General features: G+C 45.9%; 1 protein-coding gene across 1 annotated transcript; it reads right to left on the reverse strand.

The window, feature by feature from the left end:
- Positions 1-294: 294 nt before the first annotated feature.
- PPT1 (palmitoyl-protein thioesterase 1) lies at positions 295-26,590 on the reverse strand (the record flags this gene model as incomplete). The annotated part of the gene is made up of 9 exons (XM_080692825.1): positions 295-417; positions 2,627-2,698; positions 5,581-5,679; positions 9,726-9,816; positions 16,757-16,859; positions 18,248-18,318; positions 19,069-19,196; positions 19,400-19,509; positions 26,467-26,590. 9 exons carry the CDS (start codon positions 26,588-26,590, stop codon positions 295-297), a joined length of 921 nt encoding a protein of 306 aa, XP_080548951.1.
- Positions 26,591-27,734: the final 1,144 nt, after the last annotated feature.

Below are 27,734 nucleotides of genomic sequence, written 5' to 3' on the forward strand. Positions count from 1 at the left end.
TAGATCGGTAGCGACTCCCTTTCCTAAGACCGCTTGACCACACTACAAAGTTGTAAAACAATCTCCATGGTTATTAACTAATTAAACTTGAATGCAACACCATATGGTGATAGGAGGCGGCAAAGGATAGGATTCTGATCGTAGATCTTTCCAAGTAGGGCATGTTAGGTGATAACAGGAGAGGATTAGTTGCAAGCTGAATCTAAACGGGGGTTGGGCATGAAGAAAACTCCTCTGCACATGGGAGAGCTAGAGGAGCTGGAGCTCCCTGAACTCTGGTAAACTGCAAGGGTTTCATTCAAGGAAGGGTATGATGTGGGCATAAAACCATTCTTGAGATAGTTGAAGATGGTCCCCTTCTGCAGCCAGGAACACCAGCTGTCCAGCTTTGTCCATTTCCTTTAGTCCCAAGCGGTCCTACAAAGAGAAAGGCCCAATTAATCTAGATGTTTAATAAAAAAAAGTTTTAGAACGAAACAGTAACAGAAACTTAAGATACAGTCTCAAAATGCAACTTCCTCCTTAGCATCAAGATAAGTCTACTGTTGAAAAATAACCAGAAAAGATAACCTCTGTTGGGCACGGTGGTGCACACTTGTAATCCCAGCACTTGGGAGGCTGAGAGGAGTCTGAGACAGTGAGGCCCTCCATAACTTAATGAGACTGTGTTTCAAAATAAAGGATAAAAAATAGGGGTAGGAATGTAGTTAGGAGGTAGAATGTCCCTGTATTCAATTCCTAGTACGGAAAAAAGTAAATAAAGAATAAAAAGTAGGGTTGTAGGTGTAGCTTGGAGGTAGACTGCCCCTGGGATCCATCCCCAGTACCACAAAAATAATAACCTCTGATCCGCGTTGGTGGGCCCTTGTGACCCAAGTACTTGGGAGGCTGAGACGGGAGGATCATAGGTTTGAAGTCAGCCTCGGCAACTTAGCGAGACCCTATTTCCAAATAAAAAATAAAATAGGGCTGGGGGTATAGTTCAGAGGTAGACTGCCCCTGGATTCAATCCCCAGTAGCACGTAGCGCGCGCACGCACACACACACACACACACACACACACACAAGAACCTTCCAGTTCCTAAGCATTACAAATGTTACATCTCGTCCCTCGCCCCTGTGGTGCTAGAGAACCCAAGGCGTGTCCTATGCTTCTGAGCTACACCCTTACCCACTATATTCAGCTTTTCAGAAAATTTCTGTTCATGGGTTGCCCACCTACAGGTGGACAAGACCGCCTTGAAATGTTAGATGAAGTGAGACTGGGCCAGTTATAGGAGAAAATTACCAGGCACAGTTCTCAGGTAGCCAGGCGTGGGGGTGCTTGCCTGTAATCCTAGTACTTGGGCAGCTGAGACAGGACTACAGGTTCAAGAGTAGCCTCAGAAAGTAGAGAAACTCTCATCAACCTAGGGAGACTGGCCCTGATTTAAAATAAAAATAAAACTGGGCTAGGGGTGTAGCTCAGAAGCATAGGAGAGGCTTTAGGTTCTCGAGGCCCTGGGTTCAATTCTTCAGCACCACAAAAAAAGTTCTCAGGTTGAATAGCAAATCTTTAGATAATAAGCCTGGGACACTTTGATAACCTACAGTTGCAAATGTCATCCCTCATAGCCACCTCTGGTTAGGAAGAAACATCTGCGGCAGGGCCGAAGCGGTGCTTCTGCTGTGCCTCCCATCAGCCTGGGTTTTACTGTCAGGGCCTCACTTGCTTCTTACCTCGCCAGAGCTAGGGCGCCATGTGCAAGAGAAAAGCCTAGAGGAGCGGCCTCAGGTCATAGCCTGTAGACGGTGGCTGGTTCTGACGCAGCACTTGTGCATTTGTCAGTCTCCCTCCAATAGGAACATATCCCTCAGTGTGGGGCAGGCCATGATGTGGTGAACTGCTAAATAATCACACTCTAGACCCTTCAATACAGGAGGAGCTCCCGTGGTCAGTGCCAAATTTATTGATGTCTTTCTGGTGCTGGAGATCAAACCTAGGGCCTTGCAAATGCTAAGCTAACATGCGCTACCAGTGACCCATGCCCAGCCCACCAATGCCTAATTTAAAAACAGATGTTCTCGATCTAAGACTGCTGTAAAGTAATAATCTTCTATGTATTTATTTGCATGGAGGCTTCTTGGATTTTTAGCAAACCGTACCTCTGAAAAGGAAGCCTTAACAATGCTTCTGTTTTTTGCTTGAAAACCACAAGAGAAGCTGGGCATGGTGGTGCTCACTTGTAATCCCAGTATTTGGGAGGCTGAGATAGGAGGATCACGGTTCACGGCCAGCCTCAGCTACTACTAAGGCCCTGTTTCAAAGTAAAGAATAAAAACATAGGGCTAGGGATGTAGCTCAGAGGTAGAATGCCTCTGGGTTCCATCCTCAGTATTGGAAAAAAGGAAAAAAGAAAATCATGAGACACAGATCTTACCTTAGGATTTAATGGCTTTCTATAAACTAGCACCTGACAATCTAATTCAACAACCAAGCCTACCAAGCTTTGCCCACACCAGACAGGAGGCAGATGGCTCATTAGTACCCCGTACTCAGGTGGGCAAGGCAAGAAAGGGCTCTAGCACCAGAGAACCCAGAAGCTGAAAGAGACACCAACCTCTAAGACACCTTCCTCTTCCTTACCTCTGTGTACAGAGTAGTCTCCTGCAGGGGAATGGTCTCTTTGGCTTGGCCACTTCTGTAAAATCCAAACCACTGCACAAGGAAAAACAAGGTCAAATCAGACACCCAGTGCACACCGCCAGACTCATTAACACTGTCTAGTATCTAAGACTACCAACACAGCCTACACTTTCAGGGATCATTTCTATAGCTTCTTACTAAAGAAGTTTTTCTGATTATGTAGAGTAAGACTACTAACAAACTGTCATAAAGCTATACATTGCAAGCAAGAAGGAAAAGTGGGTAAGAGTATGTCTTGAGTCACTTCATTTTAAAGGTCAGTCCTGCCAAGTGTGATGGCGCACACCTATAACCAGTTCTTGGGAGGCCGAGACAGGAGGATCACAGGTTTGAAGCCAGTCTTGGCAACTTAGTGAGGCTCTCAGAAACTTAATGAGACCCTGTTTCAAAATGAAAAAAGGGCTGGGTGTGTAGCTCATACATAAAATGCCCCTGGGTTCAATCCCCAGTACAAAAAAATAAAATAAAATCTATCTTGAGGGATGAGTTAAATCTTTCCAAAGATTTCCCTGGGATTTCTGCTTCCTTCCTTTATTGTGTACTAACCATAAAAATCACTGTACTGGCCAGGCGTGGTGGTGCACGCTTGTAATCCCAGCGCATGGGAGGCTGAAGACAGGAGGATCGCACAGGTTCGAAGCCAGCCTCAGCTATTTAGTGAGGCTCTCAGCAACTTAGACCCTGTTTCCAAATAAAATATAAAAATAGGTCTGGGAGTATAGCCTGGAGGTAGAGGGCCCCTGGGTTCCACCCCCAGTACCACACACACACACACAAAAAAAATCCGTGTGCTAAACTCTAGCCATTCAAGGGTGAATATATGAGCCTTTTTTTTCCAGGAAGCTCTGTCTAGTGAGGAACAGATACAAATCATTGGTTAGCACAGGGTCAGCAAATTTTTCTACAAAGACCAGATATAATATGTTTTAGGATTTAAGAGCCACATGGTTAGAACTACTCACTGCTGTGTGTGTGTGTGTGTGTGTGTGTGTGTGTGTTTTACTGGTGATTGAACGAGGGGGAGGAGAGGTATATCTCTGAGCTATATCCCCAGATGTTTTTATTTTGAAGCAGGGTCTTGCTAAATTATTACTCTGGCCTCAAATCCGTGATCCTTCTGTCTCGGCCTCTCCAGTGCTGGGATTACAGGCGTGTGCCTCGTCACCTGGCTTCGGCCAGACACTCACTACACAGAAAATGAGCACAATTGCGTTCTGATGAAACTCTATATATGGACATGAAAATGTGTTGTGATTTTCATATAAAATGTTCTTTTTTTCCCTCCCAATCTTTTTTGTTGTTGTTGTTGTTATTGTTTTTTTGTACCTGAGGCTGAATCCAGGGGCATTCTACCTCTGATTCAGAGCTAATACCCTGAATCTTACTTCTTATTTTTTATTTGGAAATAGGGTCTCACTAAATTGCTGAGGCTGGCCTCGAACCTTCCCAAGTACTGGGATTACAGGTGTGCGCCACCTCGCCTGGCTCTCCCAACATCTTAAACATTATTTGGAATAGGAATAGCTTCCTAGAGGAAGAATCATTTGTGTTCAGCCTTTACAGATGAAGAGGAGTCTGTCAGGTAGAAGCCAGGGGAAGGCATTCTAGTGATGAAAAGGCATTAAAAAAGGCTTGTAAGAAAGAAAGCACATGTCGAGTTTGGGGCATTTCAAGTATTAAAATATGGCTTGAGCCGGGCGTGGTGGCACACGCTTGTAATCCCCGCGCTTGGGAGGCTGAGACAGGAGGATCGCGCAGGTTCGAAGCCAGCCTGAGCTACTTAGTGAGGCTCTCAGCAATTTAGTGAGACCCTGTTTCCAAATAAAATATAAAATGGGTCTGGGAGTATAGCCCGGAGGTAGAAAGCCTCTGGGTTCCACCCCCAGTACCACCAAAAAAAAAAAAAAAATATATATATGGCTTGGATCAAAAGTGGTGTATGCCTGTGATTCCAGCACTTGAGAGGCCAAGACGGGAGGATTCCAGGTTTAAGGTCAGCCCCAGCAACTGAGACCCTGCTTCAAAATAGTTAAATAAAGTAAGACTGAGGGCATAGCTCAGGGGTAGAATGACCCTGGGTTCAGTCCCCAGTAACTAACTAACTAACTAAATAAATAAAATGGCTCGATCAAAAGTGGTAGTGAAGCCAGGTGTGGTGGCGCACACTTGTGATCCCAGTACTTGGGAGGCTGAGACAGGAGGACTGCAGGTTTGCGGCCAGCCTCAGCTACTTAGTGAGGCCCTTTGCAACATAGGGAGGCCCTGTTTCAAAATAAAGAATAAAAAATAGGACTGGAAGTATATTTTGGAAGGTAGAATGCCTGGGTTCAATCCCCAGTACTGCAAAACAGTGGTAGTGAAGGGAGATGAAGCTGGTGAGATAGATCGCAGCGGGCCATGGTGGGCACACCCGCGATCCCAGTGCCTAGAGGCCGAGACGGGAGGATTGAAGGTCTGAAGCCAGCTCAGCAACTTATGAGACCCTATTTCCAAATAAAAAAACAGGGCTGAGGGTGCAGCTCAGAGGAAGAATGCCCCTGGGTTCAACTCCTAGTACCAAAAATAAAAAAAGATCAAAGCCGTAAGACAGACCTGGGATCCTGGAATGCCAAGCTTCGGAACTTACGGCCTTTAGCATAATGATTATCAACTTTTTTGGGGTCACATATCTTTAAAAATTTGATTAAAATTTTAGACACTTTCCCCAAGGGCATCACATACTCTTACATTTTGGGGTAGAACTGGGGGATTACCACCAATTCCATGTCCCATTTATGGTCTCAGAACCTGCGCTCGAGGGCAGGAGGAGAGGACGGGGTTTGGCCAGGTGGCGGAGGGCCTCAGTGCCGCCAGCTCCTGAAGCTCCCCAGGCTGGGGCTGGAGCAGCGCCTTACCTCGGAGTCCACAGGGTCCACGATGGAGTCGTTGAGGAATTTCACCATCACGAACTTCTTCAAGGCCATCAGATTTTTCTTGTAGGACTCGTTGATGCTCTAGAAGAAAGGCCATTCCCATTAGGTTCCAGCAGGGGATGAAAGCTCTCAGTGCTCTGGTCTCCCTGACCCTGGGCAACCAAGTTTCTTCCCATGAGCATGGATGCTTTTCCAGCTCCTGACCAGAACGTACTCTGTGTAACCTTTTCCTTTTTCTTTCCATTTCTCTCTTCTCTCCTCTTCTCCCTATCTCTCTTTTATACTGGGGACTGAACCCAGGGGCATTCTACCTCTGAGCTATACCCCCAACCCTATTTTTCATTTTTTTGGGGGGGAGGGTGGTACTGGGGTTCCTGGAAACCCTTCTACCTCCGAGTTATACTCCCAGACCTATTTTTATACTTTTTATTTGGAAACAGGGTCTCTTAAGCCAGCGCGGCTGGCTTCGAACCTGCACAATCCTCCTGTCTCCGCCTCCCAAGCGCGGGGATTACAAGCATGCGCCACCACGTCCGGCTTATTTTGAAACAAGTTCTCACTAAGCTGCAGAGGGCCTAAGTAGCTGAGGCTGCTCATGAACCTACAATCCTCCTGTCTCAGCCTCCCAAGTACTGGAATCACAAGCCTGTGACACCATGCCCAGCTTTATTTTTTATTTTGAAACAGGGCCTCACTAAGTAGCTGAGGCTGGTCTCAAACTTGTGATCCTCCTGTCTCAGCCACCACAGTGCTAGATGAGAGGTGAGTCCTACCACACCCAACTAGTACACCCTATACTTACCATCCCAACTGACTGACATGGGCACCAGCCATGTTACCATGAATCTGTCCACATTCTACAGGCATCAGTAACATAAGGCTTCTAGCCAGAGACAGCAAGGCAAAGCCAGACACAGCAAGGCAAAATAAACAGAAAATTCTGGGTTGTTACGCTGGGTTGTTATACTATCCTATGTTGTTTTCTGGTGTTTGTTTGTTTTCCCCTTCAAATTCTGTTTTTTGTTTTTATTTTATTTATTTATTTATTTATTTATTTATTTATTTATTTATTTATTTATTTATTTATTTATTTATGGTGGTACTGGGGTTCCTGGAAGTCCTTCTACCTCCAGGCCAAATTATAAAACCAACCTAGGTGTCCATCAACAGATGAATGGATTGCATTCACACAATGGAATTCAACTCAGCAATAAAAAAGAACAAAATAATGTCATTTGCAGAAAAATGGAGGGACCTGGAGAACATTATATTGAGATTAGCCAGTCGCAGAGAGCAAAGGTCATATGTTTTCTCTAATATGTGGAAGCTAGGAAGTAATTGGGATACCAGAGGACTCCAGATGATGGGAGAGAAACTTCACTGGAGCCAGGAAGGTCTCAGGGAAGGGGAGGGAGAAGAGGGAGGATCAATAAAGGAATTACTAGCCGAGCGTGGTGGTGCACACTTCCAGTCCCAGCATTTGGGAGGCTGAGACAGGAGGATCGCAGTTCGCAGCCAGCCTCAGCTAGTGAGGCCCTCTGCAACCAGTGAGACCCTTTTTCAAAATAAAGAATAAAAAATAGGACTAGGGATATAGCTTGTGGGTAGAATGCCTCTGGGTTCTATCCCCAGTACTGCAAAAATAAATAAATAAATAAATTAGCCAGGCGTGGTGGCACACGCTTGTAATCCCAGCATTTGGGAGGCTGAGACTGAAGGGTCGCGGTTTGCGGACAGCCTCAGCTACTTAGTGAGGCCCTCTGCAACCCAGTGAGACCCGGTTTCAAATAAAGAATCAAAAATAGGGCAGGGGGTGTCGCTCAGAGGTTGAACAACCCTGGGCTCCATCCCCAGACCCGCAAAAAACAAAAAATTAATTAAACAAAAAATAAAGGAATTACTTCCGTTGACATTATGTACAAATGTGAGAATACCAACGTCAATCTCAATGCCAATTGGGGGGGGATGGGAGGGGCTGGGGAAAGCCCACCAAGTGCTGTGTGCATGTATGTCACTATCACTGTGGTTTACATTGTGATGTGAGACTATAATGCACCAAGAAAAGTATATAAAATAAAATAAAGATAGTTGTAGCATATAAAATAAAATTACCCAGTCTTGGGTATTCTGTTGGACTACAGGAATGATTCAAAGAACTTGAAAGTACAGAGTACAGGGACCCCACTGGCTTTAGAGAAAATCTGATTGACTGCTTTAGGTCACTTGCCAATCAATATCTGATTTTAAATGCCTGTGTATGAGCCGGGCGTGGTGGCGCACGTTTGTAATCCCCGCGCTTGGGAGGCTGAGACAGGAGGATCGCACGGGTTCGAAGCCAGCCTTAGCTACTTAGTGAGGCTCTCAGCAACTTAAAATATAAAATGGGTCTGAGAGTATAGCCCGGAAGTAGAAAGCCTCTGGGTTCCACCCCTACTACCACAAAAAAAAAAAAAAAAAATTTAAATGCCTGTGTATGTACCTGAAAAACATTTATTTAATTAATTAAAAATACAGCTGGGGCTGGGCATGGTGGCACACACTTGTTTTTTTTTTTTTTTTTTTTTTGCGGGTACGGGGATGGAACCCAGGAGTATTCGACCTCTGAGCTACACCCCTGCCCTATTTTTTATTCTTTATTTTGAAACCAGGTCTCACTGAGTTGCAGAGGGCCTCACTAAGTAGCTGAGGCTGTCCGCGAACCACGATCCTCTGGTCTCAGCCTCCCAAATGCTGGGATTACAAGCGTGCGCCACCACGCCCGGCTAAACACACTTGTAATCCCAGTACCTGGGAGGCTGAGACAGGAGGATCACTGGTTCGTAGCCCGCTTCAACTACTTAGTGAGGCCCACTGCAACTTAGTGAGACCCTATTTCAAAATAAAGAATGAAAAACAGCTGGGGGTGAAGCTCAGAGGTAGAATGCCCCTGGTTTTAATCCCTGGTACTGCAAAAAATAAATAAATAAAAATAAAATAGAGCTGGGGTATAGCTCAGAGACAGAAAGCTCCTGGGTTCAATCCCCAGCACCATAAATAAATAAATAAACAGACCTGAATCTGAAGAAAGCATGACATATGTTAATATTTTGGAAAAGTCCTCTCAGTTTTCAAGGGCCAACAGCCTTGGTTTAATGACCAATGTCTTCGCATGCAGTATGAGAGAACATTCTTTACCTTCTGTGTAATCTTCCTGGATAGCAAAGATTCTGTATCTCATCAGAACAACTTCTTGTGTTTTATGTTAATTTTATTGTGTCTGATTATTATTAAGTAAAACCAAAAAACAAAGGTTAAAAAAACAAAAACCCTCCAGCAAGTTCTAATATAACAGAATCATCCAGTATATATCAACCTCCCAAACCATGCTCATGTGTTGGGACACACTCAGTGCTTCTGCAGTATTTTTCTAGGTAAATCTCTGAGAAAATCTGCCACCAGGACCAGGCATCATGGTGCACACCTGTAACCCCAGTACTTGGGAGGCTGAGAAAGGAGGACGGCAGGTTCAAGACCAGCCTCAGCAACTTAGTGAGACCTTGATTCAAAATAAGAAAAAAATTCAAAAGGCTGAGATTGAAACTGGGTGTGATGGCGCACGCTTGTAATCCCAGCATTTAGGAGGCTGAGACTGGAGGATCGCAGTTCTTGGACAGCCTCAGCTACTTAGTGAGGCCCTCCGCAACTTAGTGAGACCCTGTTTCAAAATAAAAATAAAAAATAGGGCAAGGGGTGTAGCTTGGAGGTCGAATGCCCCTGGGTTCCATCTCCAGACCCACACACACAAAAAAAGGCTGGGATTGTGGCTTGGAGGTAGAATGCCCCTGAGTTCAATCCCCAGTACCACCTCCAAAAATTAATTACTTCTGCCTCCAGGAAGTTGTCCCTCATGGAGGCAGCAGGGTTAGCCCAGCCAGTGATCTACCCACCTCCTCTGCTTCCACCCTAGGGAAGGGAAAGTGAGTTCCAGCCTCCCCAAGGAACGCAATCTCCTAGGCACTGCCTCCCCTCAGAAAAGAACTTCTGGTTCCCGGGTTCTGCCCAGGCTGGTGTGAGTAAACAGTGCTCATTGTCTCTGACACGCTGCAGAGGAAAACGCATGTAACTGTGGGGCCCAGCTGGACGCTTACCCTCTCCTGATTTATATCTGCCAAGAAGATGCTGTGGTTGCGGTACATGTCCTCCTTTATGGGGTCATGCCAATACTCTGCTTGCACCAGGCTGCAGGGAGAAACAGGAATGAAGATGGCAAGCTGCCCGTCAGTCAGCATGCCTGGGACAGGCCCCATGTAGAGGCCACGGAGAGTGCAGAAGGACAAAAGGCCAAAGCCCCCAGGTCCCAGGACTCACCCTCTAAGAGGGGAGACAAGACCTGTGAGACAGTTCATCAACAAGACAGCTTGCCGAGACAAGGAAGGGCTGTTCAGCACAGCGCAGCAAGTCCAAAAGATTTAGGAAAAGGATTCCTCGGTATTGGGTTCCTCTGTGACATTGAGCTTTACCACGTGAGCCTTCCGGGTTCGGTGGCACATGCTGTCCCTTCCCCCAACTCCACCTCCGTCCCGCTCCTTTGCTGCAGCTCAAACACCATCACCTCTGCCTCCTCCTCTCTACCCATCACCCACTGCACCTTGCTCAGACTGAGACAGAGGTCTCACCTGTCCCAGGGAGACTCCGAATGGGATTCTATAATCTCTCTACAAATGTATCTCAAATCTTTTACATGCTTAGCTTCACTTTAAAAACTCAATGAAGCCGGGCGTGGTGGCGCACGCTCGTAATCCCAGCCAGCTTCAGCTGCTTAGTGAGGCCCTCCGCAACTTTGTGAGACCCTGTTTCAAAAAGAAAAAGAAAAAACAATAGGGCTGGGGGTGTAGCTTGGAGGTAGAATGCCCCTGGGTTCCATCCCCAGTACCACAAAAATACAACAACTCAAGGAACTCTGGCCACTTATAAAGTACTGCTATTAGTAATTTGGGTTAGTACTGTCACGCTGCTTTCGTATCGCGGCCACAGGCGGCTGGGGGTTCCTGCCTCTCTGCTGCAGGACTGTACGCTCCTTGGCATCCAGCAGATGCTCAGGAGGAAGGCCTTATTAGATGAAACAGACTGACGTGGGGACGTTAGACAAGCTCTGAACGAAGCTGGCACTGGAGGAAGGGTAGGGTTTAGGGGTGGAAGGAAGGAGGCCAGCAAAGTTAGAAAATCAAGGAGAGAGGCAGCTCTGAGAGTGGGTAGGCCGTGCCAGATGTGAAGCCAGGTACTCTGAGCACCTACACCTTTCACAGATATGGCTAATGAAGCTTACTCCAACAATGTAAGCCAATGAATACAAAGGTCTTTGGGAGGTGGGTGTGATCACTCACACCTGTAATCTCAGTACTTGGGAAGTTGAGATGGGGAGGTTTGCAGGTTCAAGGTCAACCCCAGCAATTTAACTAGAACCTTTTTCAAATAAAAAAGGCTGGGGGGTGCAGCTCAGAGATAGGATGCCCCTGAGTCCAATTCTCAGCACCAAAAAAGACGACTTTGGACCTTGTCAAGCCAGGCTCCTGATGACCCAGAATTACAGTAGGGAGGCCTAATCGCTGCAGATGAAACAAAAAGGTCACCTTTTGGCATGAAATGAAAACAGAAAGCTAAGAAGGAGCAACAGGAAGAAATGAAGGACATTTTGCTTTGTAACACAGCAAGGGGAGGGCCTGAGGATGAGCTGGAACTGGAGGTGCTGGGCAGGCAGAGAGAGAAGCAGCACAGGTTTGTGCCACTGAAGAGACATTCAGGGGGGCTCAGTAATAAGCTGTGTAGTTGCAGTGAGAGTTAAGAGCAAGGGCCACTGAGTCCACACTCGCCAAGGTACCAGCTGATGTGGGGAAAGGACCGCTGCCCAGGCGGGACTGCCTGGAAGGCCACTGCGGGGGAGAAGATTCCACCTCTGAGGCAACAGAACCACCTCTGAGACAACAGAACGCTTACACAGCACTTCCCATAAACCACGCCTACTCCAGGCACTTTACCAGCACGAACCTATTTAATTCTCCTAAGAATTCCACTAGGCAGATTCTATCAGGCTTACAAATGAGGGGCAACAACACTCAGAGCAATTATAGACCCAGGCTCTTACTGCTCATAAACACAGAGCCGGAACTGGGAGCCAGCAGTCTCCGCAGCCCTGCGCTTCACCTCCAGGCTGCACTGTCCCTGTCATATGTGAGACGGAGATGGCAGGAGCGCGCATCCCTCAGCCCCGCAGTGGAATTACAGGTATTTTACTTCCCTGAGGCTAGAAAAATTAAACAAGCTACGTAAAGCTCCAGTGCTGTGTCCACTGAGACACACTCAAGACAAGAGCAGTGTCATCCGCCGTCATGCTACTGCTCCTCCTCTCCCGCAGGCGGAGCCCACCTATGGGTGGAGACGGTTGACCTGGCTGCTCAGGGGCCAGTTGAAGAGCAAAAGCTCAGAGGAGGTTGTGCAGAAATGACATCCATGCTCTGAGGAATTCCAACTGAAATCCTAAGGTCATTTTGTTTTCTTTAAACTTGTGGTTCTTGGAATGGAACCCAGGGCATGCCAAGCAAGTGCTCCACCACTGAACTGTACCTCCAGCCTCCTTAAGATTTTTGATGGAATCTGACAAATAAATGTTAAAATTCAAATAAAGTTCTTTTTCAATTTCCTTCCTTCCTTTCTTTCTTTCTTTCTTTCTTTCTTTCTTTCTTTCTTTCTTTTCCTCCTTTTCTTCTTTCTTCTTTCTCTTTCTTTTGTAGTATGGGGGATTGAACCCAGGGGCATTCTACCTCTGAGCTACACCTCCAGTCCTTTATTTTTTATTTTGAAACAGGGTCTCACTAGTTGCTGAAGGTCTCACTAAGTAGCTGAGGCTGGGCACCGACCTGTGATCTTTTTGTCCCAGCCTCCCAAGTACTGGGATTCTGAGTGCACCACGGTACCACGCTGGGTTCATCTTTTATTCTGTTGCTACTACTTTACTAAAGGTTAGGGAGAAGGGAAGACAGAGCATCGGTCTAACACTTTTACTCGGCGTCACTTCTCACCCACCGCTGATTATCACTAACATAATTTTGGTTGCTGAGGGTTATGTTTTAGTTCACAAAACAAAGGAAGACAAAGAATGAGCCAGGCGTGGTGGCACAGGCTTGTGAAGCCTTTGCAACTTAGTGAGGCCCTGTTTCAAAGTTAAAAAATAAAAAAAATAGAGCTAGAGTTGTAGCTCAGAAGGAAAATGCACCTAGATTCAACCCCCCAGTACTGCAAAAAAAAATAAAAAAAAGAAAAAAAATACAAAGAATAGGTGGTTTCTTCTGAAGCATGGGGCAAGAGTTAAGAGGAAGGAAGAGTAAAAGAGAGCGCAGGAGCGCACACCTGCGACCCAGCACCTGGGAGACTGAGATGGGAGGAGCGTGGGTACAGCCTCAGCAATTGAGTGAGACCCTGTTTCCAAATAAAAAATAAAAATAGGGTGGGGGGTGTAGCTCAGAGGTGGAATGCCCCTGGGTTCCATCCTCAGTACCACATGCACAAAAAGAAAGAGTGAAGATGAAGCCAGGCATAGGTGGTGCACACTTGTAACCCCAGCATTTGGGAGGCTGAGACAGGACTGCGGTTCACGGACAGCCTCAGCTACTTAGTGAGGCCCTTCACAACTCAGTGAGACCCTGTTTAAAAATAAAGAATAAAGCCGGGCGTGGTGGCGCACGCTTGTAATCCCCGCGCTTGGGAGGCAGAGACAGGAGGATCGTGCAGGTTCGAAGCCAGCCGCGCGCGCTGGCTTAGGAGACCCTGTTTCCAAATATAAAATGTAAAAAGAGGTCTGGGAGTGTAGCCCGGAGGTAGAAGGGCTTCCAGGAACCCCAGTACCACCAAAAATAAATAAATAAATAAATAAAGAATAAAGCCGGGCATGGTGGCGCACGCTTGTAATCCCAGCATTCGGGAGGCTGAGACCCGGAGGATCGCGGTTCGCGGACAGCCTCAGCTACTTAGTGAGGCCCTCCGCAACTCAGTGAGACCCGGTTTCAAAATAAAGAATAAAATATAGGGCAGGGGGTGGAGCTCGGAGGTCGAATGCCCCTGGGTTCCATCCCCAGACCCGCAAAAAAAAAAATAAATAAAAAAAAATAAAAATAAAGAATAAAAAATAGGGCTGGGGGTGTATCTAGGAGGTAAAATACCCCTGGGTTCCATCTCCAGTACCGCAAAAAAAAAAAAAAAAAAAAAAAAAAAAAAAAAGAATAAAGAGGCCATATGTATCCATGAGAACATAAACAACCACACTCTGACTAGTCAAACCAGGTAGCAGGTAAAAGCTAAGGGCAGTTTAAGTGACCAAAAGGAGAAGAAAAAAAAAAGGTGGAGCTGCAGTTTCCTGCACTGACCATGAGGTGGAACTATTGGCCCAAGACAGCTTTGTGTCTGGCATGCAGCCGCCAGGTAGGAAGGAAAAGGAAGCTGCAGGCGTTTCTGTGAGCCACTCACACGCTCTACCCTGGGACACGGCTCCCCGGATGTGCTGCACTGAAGAGTTATTTGACAAGAACAGTGCACTCATAGGAGAAACATACTAACTGCATCAGCTGATCCCAAAACCCAGCTACCACCAGAATTCTCCAGACCTCCGCAATCAGAATTTCTAGGGATGAGCGCCCTGGAGTCTGCATTTAGTGAATTGCCCAATGATTTGAATGTATAATTAAGTTTGGAGCTATAGAATAAGATTATTCTCCAAAAGTGATTCTATGTGGGGTTTTTTTGGTTTGTTATGTACTGAGGAGTCAATCCAGGGTCATCCTACCTCTGACCTACACCTACATACTACCATCCTGAAACAAGGTGTCACTAAGTTACTGCACACTGGACTTGAATCTGCAACCCTCCTGTCTCAGCCTCCCAAGTACTGGGATTACCCACATGCACCATGCTCAGCAATTCTGTGTATGAGAAAATGTGTTTGGGGGGCGGGAATGTAGCTCAGTGTCAAAGCACCTGCCTTGCAGGTGCAGCACTAGGAGTTCAATCTCCAGTTCCAAAAAGACAAAAAAGAAAAAATAAATAAGCTAAGAAAAAAAATAAAGAAGGAAAAGTGTGTGTGTTTTGTGTGTGTGCAGATACTGGGGATTAAACTCAAAAGTATCTATCTACACCCCTAGCCCTTTTTATCTTCGTGTGTGTGTGTGTGTGTGTGTGTGTGTGTGTGTGTGTGTGTGTGAGAGAGAGAGAGAGAGAGAGAGAGAGAGAGACAGACAGACAGACAGACAGACAGACAGACAGAGAATTGAACCCAGGGCATTCTACCTTTGAGCAACACCCCAAGCCCTATTTTTTATTCTTTATTTTGAAATAGGGTCTTACTAAGTTGCAGAGGGCCTCACTAAACTGAGGCTGGCCAGGAACCTGCGATCCTCTTGTCTCAGCCTCCCAAGTACTGGGATTATAAATGTGCACCACCAACGCCTAGCTATCTTTTTTGTTTTGAAACAGTGTCTGGCTAAGTTGCAGAGAGCCTCACTAAACTAAGCTGGCATCCAACCAGTGATCCTCCAGTCTCACCCTCCCAAGCACTGGGATTACTGGTGTGCACCACCACACATGGCCAGGCTTACTATTCTCTAAATTTTTTTTAAAATATAGATTGTTATAATTATATTCTTTCTACATAGAAAAATGCCATTTTATTTAAAAATTAACTATTATTTGATTGGGTTTTATTTTACAATAAAATTGAGCAGATAGCACAAAGACAGCTATAAAAAAAAAATCTCATTCCTCTGAGTTCAGTGGTAAAGTACCTGATTAATATGTTCAAGCTGGGCAAAGTAGCACGTGCCTATAGTCCTAGTACCCTGAGAGGCTGACATAAGAAGACCCAAGGTCTGAAACCCAGGTTGTGCCTCAGCAACTGAGCAAGGCTCTCAGCAAACTAGGGAGATCCTGTTTCAGAATAATAAATAAGCCGGGCATGGTGGTACACACTTGTAATCCCAGCATTTGGGAGGATGAGACAGGAACATCACGCAGGTTCGAAGCCAGCCTCAGCTACTTAGTGAGGCCCTTTACAACTCAGTGAGACCCTGTATAAAAAAAGAGAGAAAGAAGCTGGGCGTGGTGACGCATGCTTGTAATACCAGCATTTGGGAGGCTGAGACCAGAGGATCGTGGTTCGCAGATAGCCTCAGCTACTTAGTGAGACTCTCTGCAACTCAGTGAGACCTTGTTTCAAAATAAAGAATAAAAAATTAGGCAGGGGGTATAGCTCAGAGGTCAAATGCCTCTAGGATTCATTTCCAGACCTGGAAAAAGAAAAAGAAAAAAAGAAAAAGTAAAAAATAGGGCTGAGGGTGTCGCTGGGAAATAGAATGCCTACAGGTTCCATCCCACATCCCAGTACCACACACACACACACACACAAATAATAATAATAATAATAATAATAATAATAATAATAATAATAATAATAATAAGCTGGGCATGGTGGCATAAATTTGTAATCCCAATACCTGGGAGGCTGAGACAGGAAGATCACAGGTTCAACGCCAACCTCAGCTACTTAGTGAGGCCCTCCACAACTTAGTGAACCCGTTTCAAAAAAAGAATAAAAAATAGCTGAGTGTGGTGGTGCACGCTTATAATCCCTGCACTTGGGAGGCAGAGACAAGAGGATCACACAGGTTCAAAGCCAGTCTCGCTGGCTTAAGAGACCCTGTTTCCAAATAAAAATATAAAATAGGTCTGGAAGTGTAGCCCGGAGTAGAAGGGCTTCCAGGAACCCCAGTACCACCAAAAATTAAAAAATAAAAAATAGGGCTGGGGTAGAGCTTAGAGGTAGAATAGCCCTAGTTTAATCCTCAGCACTTATACATACATACATACATACATACATAAATACATACATACATGGGATGGAGAAAGGCTCAGAGGAAGAATGCCAGAGCTCAATCCCTAATATCAAAAATATAAACAAACAAGCAGTTCCCTGGGCTATATTACCAGCAAGGGGAAAAAAAACAAAAAACAAAACAAAAAAACCAAACTTTCATTTGAATATCACTAGCAACTACTCCTGGAATCCCTGTTAGTGTGAAGTCAGCATGCTGTCTTCACATAGTGACAGGCCTGTACCTTTGACGCTAGCGGTACGTACCGCTCTTGAACAGCTTTGGAGTAAGCCCCAGCGTTCAGTGTTTTTCTGATCAAGTCACAGATGTGAGAACTCTCTCCGGGGCATCGGGGGAGTCCAAAAACACCTACAATGGCAAAGAAAAACAACCAGTCCTTCAATAAGCATGTACCAGATGCCTGAAATGTCCACGGCACCATGAGAAACAAAACAGACACAAGCCTCAAAAAAGTGCAGCATGCAGCCGGGCGTGGTGGCACACCTTGTAATCCCGGCACTCGGGAGGCTGAGACAGGAGGGTTGCACAGGTTTGAAGCCAGCCTCAGCTACTTAGTGAGGCTCTCAGCAACTTAGTGAGACCCTGTTTCCAAATTATAAATAGGGCTGGGGGTGAAGCCCAGAGGTAGAAAGTCCCTGGGTTCCATCCTCAGCACCACACACACACACACACACACACACACACACACACACACACACAAATAGCAGCATGAGCTGGGTGTGGTAGCGCACACTTGTAATTCAGATACTTCAGAGGCTGAGACAGGAGGATTGCAGGTTCACAGCCAACCTCAGCTACTTAGTCAGGCTATCTACAACTTAGTGAGACTTTATTTCAAAAATAGAGAATAAAAAAATAGGGCTGAGAGTGTAGCTGAGAGGTAGAATGTCCCTGGGTTCAATTCCCAGAACCTCAAAAAACACAGAGTGTAGTGTGGAGAGCTGCAGTCTAACCGGCTTCTTCCTGGTGCCCCCACACCCGCCGCCTGAGGCCCTCTGCGTCTGCTGCTCCCTGCAGGGCAGCTGCTTCTACACCATAGCACCTGGGTGGCCCACCTGCTTCTCAGCGTAGGAAGTCGCAGATGGCCACACTATCTCAAGTGTCCCCGCTCCTTTCCCCTCTCCCAGTTATACTTGCATGCTCATAAACATTGTTTTTTGTGTGTGTTTTACTGGGACTGAACCCACGGGCATCCTACCTCCGAGCTATACTCCAGCCCTATTTTATTTTTATTTATTTATTTATTTATTCATTTATTTATTTATTTATTGGTACTGGAGATGGAACCCGGGGACATTTTACTTTTGAGCCAAACGTCCAGCCCTATTTTTTATTCTTTATTTTTGAAACAAGGTCTCAACTAATTTGCAGACGGCCTCACTAAGTAGCTAAGGCTGTCTGCAAACATGATCCTCCTGTCTCTGCCTCCCAAGTACTATGATTACAAGTGTGCGCCACCATGCCCAGCTTAATTCTTCTACTTTAAAAAGTATTTTCCCAGCCAAGCATGGCGGTACATTCCTAATCCCAGTACCGGTACATTCCTATAATCCCAGTACCTGGGAGGCTGGGGCAGGAGGATCTCAGGTTCAAGACTAGTCTCAGCAATCTAATGAAACTCTAAGCCACCTAGAGTCCCCGTTTCAAACAAAAAATAAAATAGCCACTTGATATTTTAAAATCAAGTGGTCCTGTGGGTAAGAACAGAGCAAGAAAGTGGCAAAGGTCAAAGTTACCTTGGTGTTGTCCCCCAACAGAGATCAGATTGTACATGGGAGGTGATGGGCATCTCTGAGCCACTGCCCTCCTAGGGGTAAAAAAAGGGGCAAGGGTTATCAGCTTATCATATAAAATATATCATAAACAGTCAGCTTTAATGATGAAGCTACTTAATACCCTGAAGTTCACCAAAGACACAGAGTTCCAAGACTGTCCCCTACTACGGCCTACATAGATCTTCTTTTTTCATGGTAAATAAAGAAAGTTCAAGCCGGGCATGGTGGCGCACGCTTGTAATCCCCGCGCTTGGGAGGCTGAGACAGGAGGATTGCACGGGTTTGAAGCCAGCCTCAGCTACCTAGTGAGGCTCTCAGCAACTTAGTGAGACCCTGTTTCCAAATAAAATATAAAAATGGTCTGGGAGTATAGCCCGGAGGTAGAAAGCCTCTGGGTTCCACCCCCAGTACCACCAAAAAATAAATAAATAAGTAAATAAATAAATAAATAAGAAAGTTCAATAAAGTTTCTTACATGGGGACATTTTAGAATAATTTCCTTTCCAAAACAGAAGTGGAGCCCTAAAGAATTAGAGGAGGTGATGTATCTGAGTAAAAGAAAACAAACAAACTAAACCACCCTCAATTCCACTCAGCTACTTAATGAGGCCCTTTGCAACTCAGTGAGACCCTGTTTCAAAATAAACAATAAAAAAAATAGGGCTGGGGGTATAGCTCAGAGGTAGAATGCCCCTGGGTTCCAACACCAGTACCACCAAAAAAATAAAAAATAAAAACCTCAATTCCATGCAAACAGCAATATATAAAAGAAAGGAACTTACAGAAACTGTCCTCCCTGGGAGAATCCCATAGCATTGTAGCCCTTCTGCAATTTAGGATCCTCGGCAAGGATCTGACACACCATCCTTACTTGGCAGTTGACATTCAGGAAGAAGCTGTTCTCCACATCCTAAAAAGTGAAGATAAAGGGATGGGACTGAAAACAGCCAATAGTATGACTCACTTAGGTCAACACCCTCACACGAGCCACTTGAGAGTGAAGGTATGAGTGTATGATTTGCTGCTAAGAATGCAAGGGGAAGCACTCCAACATGACATTCTATGAAAACAGCCACAGAACCTTCAGGGGGACAGAGCTGCAAAGGGCCTTACCTCCAACATGTTCTTCCCAATTTCTAGAGACAAGACGTTAATTCCAGGTATTTTCTTCTCAACCATTTTTTTAATAGCGCCCATGCTCATGGGATTACAACAGCTATCTCCTAGCGAACAAAAGCAATAAAAAAATTCATGAATCAAACAAGGACTTACTTTTTTGTGTGTGTGGTGCTGGGAATGGAACCCAGAGGCTTTTTACCTTCGGGCTACACTCCCAGACCTATTTTCTATTTTATTTGGAAACAGGGTCTCACTAAGTTGCTGAAAGCCTCACTAAGTAGCTGAGGCTGGCTTCGAACCTGTGCGATCCTCCTGTCTCAGCCTTCCAAGAGCTGGGATTACAAACTTGCACCACCACGCCCGGCTAGGACTTACTTTTTAAAACTTCTATGTCTCAAGGGCATTATCAAGAATATAAAAGGCAACATATAGAAGAGAAATATTTGCAGAACATACATTTGAGTTTAATGTCCAGAATATATGAAGAATTCTTACAACTCAACGAGGCAAATAATGTAATTTTAAAAGTAGAAAAAGGCGCCAGGTATGGTAATCCCATTTGTAATCCCAGGACTCAGAAGGAATACAGATTCGAGGTCAGCCTCTGCAACTTAGTGAGACCCTGTTTCAAAATAAGATAATAAAATAGGGCTGGGGGTATAGCTCAGAGGTTAAACTCACAGGTAGAATGTCCCTGGTTTCCCAGTACCATAACACACAGAACAGCGAGGTGTGTTGGTGCACACCTATAATCCAAGTGACTCAAGGAGGCTGAGACAAGATGATCATAAGTTGAAGGCCAGCCTCAGCAACTTGGCAAAACTTTGTCTCAAAATTAAAGCACTGGGCGTGGTGGCGCACGCTTGTAATCCCTGCGCTTGGGAGGCGGAGACAGGAGGATCGCGCAGGTTCAAAGCCAGCCGTGCTGGCTTAAGAGACCCTGTTTCCAAATAAAATATAAAATAGGTCTGGGAGTGTAGCCCAGAGGTAGAAGGGAAAAGAACCCCAGTGCCACGAAAAGATAAAAAATAAAAATAAATTAAAATAAAATAAAAGAGAGCTGGGTATGTAGCTCAGTGGTAGAGCACCCCCGGTTTTAATCTCCAATACAGCAGAAAGAAGAAAAAAAATCAGACATTCTCCAAATAAGATACTAAAATGGGCAGTAACAAGCATTGCTGGCCATTAAGGAAATGCTAATCAAAACAACAATGAAATATCACTTCATATTCACTTAAATTTTCTTAGTAATACCTTTTTTAAACAAACTGAAAATAAATGTTGGCAAGAACAGAGAGAGATAGGACCACTTATACACTGCTGGTGGAAATGTAATAATGGAGCCACTGTGAAAGAGGCTGGCAACTCCTCAAAATATTAAACATACAATTGCCAGATAACCCAGCAATTCCACTCCCATGTATATGCCCAAGAAAAATGAAAACACAGATATATAAATTTGTATACAAATGTTCACAGTTGTACTATTAGTAATAGTTAAGAGGAGAAAACAAGCCAAATATCCATCAATGAATGAATAAACTGTGGTATATTCACTCAATGGAGTATTATTCAACCATAAAAAGTAATAAAATTGCCAGGTGTAGTGGCGCATACTTATAATCCCAGTACTTGGGAGGCTGAGACAGGAGGATTGTAGGTTCGAAGCCAGCCTCAGCAGTTTAGTGAGGCTCTCATCAACATGGTGAGACCCTGTTTCCAAATCAAATATAAATTAGGTCTGGAGGTATAGCCTGGAGGTAGAAGGCCCCCAGGTTCCATCTCCAGTAGCACACACACACAAAAGGAATAAAGTACTATGAATAACACCAACTTGAATGAACTTCAAAACCATTATGTTAAGTAAAATAAGCCTACAAAAGGTCACATATTATATGATCCCATTTATTTATTTAGTTAGTTAGTTAATGATACTGGGGATTGCTGAGGCTAACCTCTACCTGTGACCCTCCTGCTTCAGCCTCCCAAGTACTAGGATTAGAGGCATGCATCACCACGCACAGCCTGTATGATTCTTTTTACATAATACGTCCAGAATATGCAGAAGGCAGGCTGGAAGTTACCAGGGAGAGTGGAAGAAGGGAAAATAAAATGATTTAACAGCTAGGGTGTCAAAGTTTTGAATCTAGGGAGATGTAGAGATTGCAAAACATTGTGAGTACATTCAGTGCCACAGAACTGCACACTGTAAAATGGCTGACTTCATGTTGTATGAATTTCACCTCAATAGAAGAGATAGAAAGAGTAGCCAGAAGCTGGACTTGGTGTCACACACTTGTAATCTCAGTACTTAGGAGGCTGAGACAGGAGGACCACAGATTCGTGGCCAGTCTCAGCTACTTAGTAATAGCCTCCACAAGTTAGTGAGACCCTATTTCAAAATAAAGAATAAAAAATAGGGCAGGAGGTGTAGCTCAGAGGTAGGTAGAATGCCCCTGAGTCCAATCCCCAGTAACACACACACACACACACACACACACAGTAGCCAGGAGTGGTGGTGCAAGCCTGTATTCCCAGTATTTGGGAGGCTGAGACAGGAGGATCACAGATTCAAAGACAGACTCAACAAGTAGTGAGACTCTCATCAACCCAGAGAAACCCCGTTTCAAAATTAAACAGGGCTGGGGGGTGCAACTCAGAAGAAGAATGTCCCTGGTTCAATCCCTAGTACAAAAAAATAAATAAATAAAAAGAACGCTTTTTGTTTAGCTCCCGTTACAAGTTTCAAAACTTGATATGATGGAGACACCAATGTACAATGAAGATAAAGGAGCAGAGGTGCGCATTCCGCTGCCTCCCTCACCGCAGGGACATAAGGGGTAAGAGGCTCAACGAGCACGCTGCAGAGCAGGACTAGCCGGAAGCATAAAGCGCCCACAGCACACGATTTGCTAGTTTGTGCAAGTGCTGACCCTGAAGTAGGGCAAACCTGAAAAGTGTCTTCTTGGCTAATCTGAGTCCCAGACTTCTTTCTTTTGCTGTCAAGGAGCCAGAACTAAGAACCAGAAGCAAGCTGACTGGCTACAGAATGGAGAAGGAAACTGAAATCATTTCCCATTTTGTATTTAGTCATCCCATTTTCCACCTGAAAGGAAGCTTAAAAACCAGTTTAAGGAAGGAAAAGTAGCCAGGCGTGGTGGCGCACGCTTTTAATCCCAGTACTAGGGAGGCCGAGACAGGAGGATCACAGGTTTGAGGACAGCCTCAGCAAGTAGACTCTCATAAACCTAGTGAGACCCTGTTTCAAGGTAAAACAAAAGGGACTGGGGGGGGGGTGGCTCGGAGGCAGAATGCCCCTGGGTCCAACCCCCAGTACCATTAGAAATGAAGAAAGATCATGAACAAATCAACCATCTTCAGTGGGCTAAATCTAACAATCAGTTCTGAGCCCTGTTCTCCCTTGACTAATCATGTGATACAGCCCATCATTCCCTTCTTGGAAACATTTTCCTCACTTGGCTTCTGGGACACTGCACTGTGCTGACTTCCCTCCACCCCGCAAGTTAACAAGCCCGGTCGTCCACATCTCCACCTCCAAATGCTCAAGCGTCTACGGGTGCAGCGGCCGGTGTGCATTCACCTCCTGGTTGGTCTTGCTCAGTCTCAAGGCTTTAAATGCTGTTAGATGCTGACTGCTCTCAACTTAAGTCTGCAGCCTGTATCTGTCTTAAGTCAACACTCAAATGCCCCTGTAACATCTCTTGGCTGTACAGCAAGGATTGTACTTTTTTTTTTTTTTTAAGGTGCTGAGGATTGAACCCAGGGGCGTTCTACACCTCCAGCCATGTTTTTTATTCTTTATTTTGAGACAGGGATTCACTAAGTTGCAGAAGGCCTCACTAAGTAGCTGAGGCTGGTCACGAACCTGCGATTTTCCTGTCTCGGCCTCCCAAGTACTGGGATTACAAGCATGCTCCACCACGCTGAGCCAGGATTGCACCTTTAAATAAGTCCAAAACCAAATTCATGATTGTTCCTTCACCCTCAGTTTGCTCACTCACTCAGGTAAAAATGACAATTTCACCCTTCCATTTGTCCAGGCGAAAATCTGTGGCATCATCTCTGACGCCTTTCTCCCTCATGCCACATCTAACTCCTGTAAGTTCTACCTTCAAAACAGACCCAAACTTTGACCTCTTCCCAATACCTCTATAATTACTATATAGCTCCAAGCTATCGATGTGTGCACATGGGTGGGTATGTGTGTGTTACTGAGAATTGAACCCAAGTGCTTTCTACCTCAAAGCTATGCCCCCAGCATCCCTTACTTATTTAATTTATTCATTCATTTATTTACTTATTGTGGTATTGGGGACAACTATCTTTTTTTTTTTTTTTCGGTACTGGGGATGGAACCCAGGGACAGTCAACCTCTGAACTACAACCTTAGCCCTTTTTTCTATTCCTTATTTTAAAACAGCATCTCACTGAGTTGGAAAGGGCCTAAGTAGGAACTGAGGCTGTCCACAAACTGCAATCCTCCTGTCTCAGCCTCTCAAGTGCTGAGATTACAAGTGTGCACCACCATGCCTGGCTGGCTATTCTTCCTTTGAGCTATACCACCAGCCCTATTTTTTTTTTTTTTTTTTTTTTTTTTGCTTCTGAAATAAGGTCTCGAGCCAGGCATGGTGGTGCATGCTTGTAATCCCAGTACTTGGAAGGCTGAGATAGGAAGATCAAGCAGGTCGGAAGCCAGCTTCAGCTACTTAGTGAGGCTCTCAGCAACTTAGTGATACCCTGTTTCAGAATAAAATATAAAAATAGGTCTGGGAGTGGAAGGTAAAAGGCCCCTGGGTTCAATCTCCAGTACCACAAAAAATAAATAAATGAAACAAGGTCTGGCTAGGTTCTGAGTCTCGCTACTTAGCTGAGGCTGTCCTTAAACCTGTGATCCTCCTGTCTCAGCCTCCCAAGTACCAGGATCACAGGCATGCACCACCACCAGCACAACCGACTCATCATCTCTTAAGTTATTTCAGTAGTTTTCTAACTTGTCTCCTTGCAAGTATCTGTGACCCCTACAACATATCTGAATAGAACTCGAGTTATCCTTTTAAAATGTAAGTTGACCATGTCACCCATGTACCCAAAATGTTTCTATTTCACTCTAGTCAGTTTCTACATTAGTTTTTCTTTTCTTTTCTGTACTGGAGGCTGAACCCAGGGGCATTCTACCTCCCAGCCATATCCCTCATTCCCCCTCCCCCTTTGTGATACTGGGGATTGAATCCAGGGACATTTTACCTCTGAGCTACACCCCAGCCCTATTTTATTATTTTTACAGTACTGGGGATTGAGCCCAGGGGCATTCTACCTTTGAGCTACACCCCCAGTCCTATTTTTTCCCCCATACTGGGGATGGAACCAGGGACATTCTACCTTCAAGCTACTCCTCCAGCCGTGTGTGTGTGTGTGTGTGTGTGTGTGTGTGTGTGTGTGTGTGTGTGTACTGGGGATGGAACCCAATGGCATTCTACATCCAAGCTACACCCCCAGCCATAATTTTTATTCTTCATTTTGAAACAGGGTCTCACTGAGTTCCAAAGGGCCTCACTAAGTACCTTCGGCTGTTTGAGAACCATGATCCTCCTGTCTCAGCCTCCCAAATGCTGGGATTACAAGTGTACACTACTACGCCTGGCTTATTTTTTATTTTTTTAAATTTAGAAACAGGGTCTTGCTAGATTGATACGGTCTCACTATTTGCTGAGGCTGTCCCTGAACCTGTGATCTTGTCTCAGCCCCTCAAGTGCTGAAATGACAGGTGTGTGCCATCCCACTGGGCTCCTACATTAGTCTCAGTAGGCCCAACAACACCTGTACCCACACCTCTAATTTAAACCTTCCTTGCTCACTCAGTTCCAGCCACACTCATCTAAATGTCTAAATGCTGTTCTTTGAAAGTACAGGGCATACCTCTGCCTCCAGGCCCTTGCACTTCCTGTTCCTTCTATCAGATATCCAAATGGCATTTGCTGTGTGTGTGTGTGTGTGTGTGTGTGTTTTACTGGGCATGGAACCCAGGGCCTTTCTACCTCAGGCTACATTCCCAAACCACACTTCCAGCCCCATTTTATATTTTATTTGGAAAGAGGGTCTGAATAAGTTGCTGAGAGCCTCACTAAATAGCTAAGGATGGCTTTTTTTTTTTTTTTTTTTTTTTTGTGTGTGTGTTACTGGGGTTCCTGGAAGCCCTTCTACCTCCGGGCTACGCTCCCAGACCTATTTTTATACTTTTTTAAAATTTGGAAACAGGGTATCTTAAGCCAGCGCGGCTGGCTTCAAACCTGCGCGATCCTCCTGTCTCCGCCTCCCAAGCGCGGGGGATTAACAAAGCGTGCTCCACCACGCCCGGCCTTAGCTAAGGCTGGCTTTGAACCTGCGCGATCTGCCTGTCTCAGCCTCCCAAATACTAGTATTACAAGCGTCCGCCACCACGCCCGGCTTCTCATCTACTTCTGATCTTTGCTTAGATGTCACTTTTTCCGTGTATCATTTTCTGACCTTGCTCTTATAAAAGCATCAGTCCCACCCTCGATCTCTATCCCTCTCCTCACTTTCTTTTTTCTCCATTACACTCAACACCATTTGACATCTCTTATTTCTGTTTCCTTTTTCCTAGTCTGTCTCTCCCGTTGAAAAGTTAAGTTCCAAAAGTCCATTTCGTTCACTGCCGCATCCTCTACTCCTAGTAGGTTCTCACTATGCGTTAAATGTATAAGCGAGATGTAGGTGCCTAACCAATCTCCGTTCAATGAGCGAATGAATAAAAGGATGGATGCGCCTCGCAGGCACAGACGCTGCGCGGAGGATTCAGAGAGGACAGCGTAAAACGCCGACGCAGTGCACGGGTAGGAGCGCTCACCGCAAGACAGCGCCTTCCCCCCTCCCAAAGCAGAGCAGCTCCCCAAATCCTGGAACCTCGGGCCAGGCGGGTACCCTGGCATCACGGTCCGCTTCACACCCTCATTCTGCAGACCCGAACCCGAGCTGGCAGAGAGAGTCGCCAGACCCACTGACCGTCTCGCTCACTCACTCACCCATCCCATGCCAGATCACCAGAGGCAGCGGCGCCGGCGGGTCGCGATGTCCCAGCGCCCGGGCAGCGCAGGACCCGGGCAGCAGAGCGACAGCCAGGAGCCACAGCCAGCCGGGCGCCGCCATCTTGGCTGGGTCACATGACCGCGGCGCGCGGCGGGGGAACCGCACTGGGGCGCGGGGGCGGGGCTGCGCGCGGGGGCGTCGGCCCGAGGAGCCGGGAGGCCACGCCCCCGGCCGCGGCCACGCCCCCGCCGGCAGGTGGTCCCGCGGGCGCCGGAGCAGGTCCTGCAGCCCAAGGAGCCCAGACGCTGCGCCGCGCTTTGGGCGTCCCAGACACTATGCCGAGGTTCTCACATCCTTTACCTGATTTCATGCTCGGAACAAGGCGTCCATTTCTCCCCATTTTTCAGATAAGGACTCTGAGGCCCTGAGAAGTTGGCTAAGATGCCAAGTTCGCAGAGCAAATTCGTGGGTCCAAAATGGTTGATCTTCACCACTGCGCCTCTTTGGAAAGAAAAAAAAAAAAAAAAACTGCACAAGGATTCAGCCTTGTGTTAAAATGAAAAGGGCAGCCCGGCATGGTGGCAAACCACCTATAATTCCAGTACTTGAAAGGAGTTAGGGTAGTGGGTAGGGAGTGAAAGAACGGGACTCCCAGGACATAAAACCCAAATCCAGACATCCACCCCCCAGATGGAAAGTGGTTCATGTTGATTGGACCTGAACACGAACAACTAAATGTAGAGAAATAGAGCCAAGGCGTCAGGAACCAAGGATCTATGTACACCAACCTTAGACTCGTGGACTGTGGCTACCTACAGACCAGGAAACAACTAGGCAGAACAAACAGCCTCATGGCTTTGGGGAATTAATGGCCGTAGATGACAGGAACTAAGTCAAGAAAAACAAGATGAAAAGCGGGTTAATGTCTATACAGAGGGCCTTCAAATATATATGAAGCCCTGAGCTCAGTATCAATATCAGCGATCCTCTCAGGACCCTTCCCCTGCTACCCTCTCTGATGGATTCAGTGCACTTTGGGGGTGGGGTGACAGGCATGGCTGTGCAGTACCGAAGGCCCTGCTGGACTCTGGAGCCGGCCAAGGCCGGGATCTGCCTCTCTGATTGCTTGCTCCTTCATAATAAACGTCCTACTTTCACTTCCCTAGGTGTCTGTGGACTTCATTCTTGCACTCTCAAGACTAGGAGGACCTGGTAAGAAATTCAGTATCATTTGGAAAGTTGAGACAGGAAGATCACAGGTTTG

The sequence above is a fragment of the Muscardinus avellanarius genome, assembly GCF_963383645.1.
Source record: "Muscardinus avellanarius genome assembly, chromosome: 3".
In the NCBI taxonomy this organism is placed as follows: domain Eukaryota; kingdom Metazoa; phylum Chordata; class Mammalia; order Rodentia; family Gliridae; genus Muscardinus; species Muscardinus avellanarius.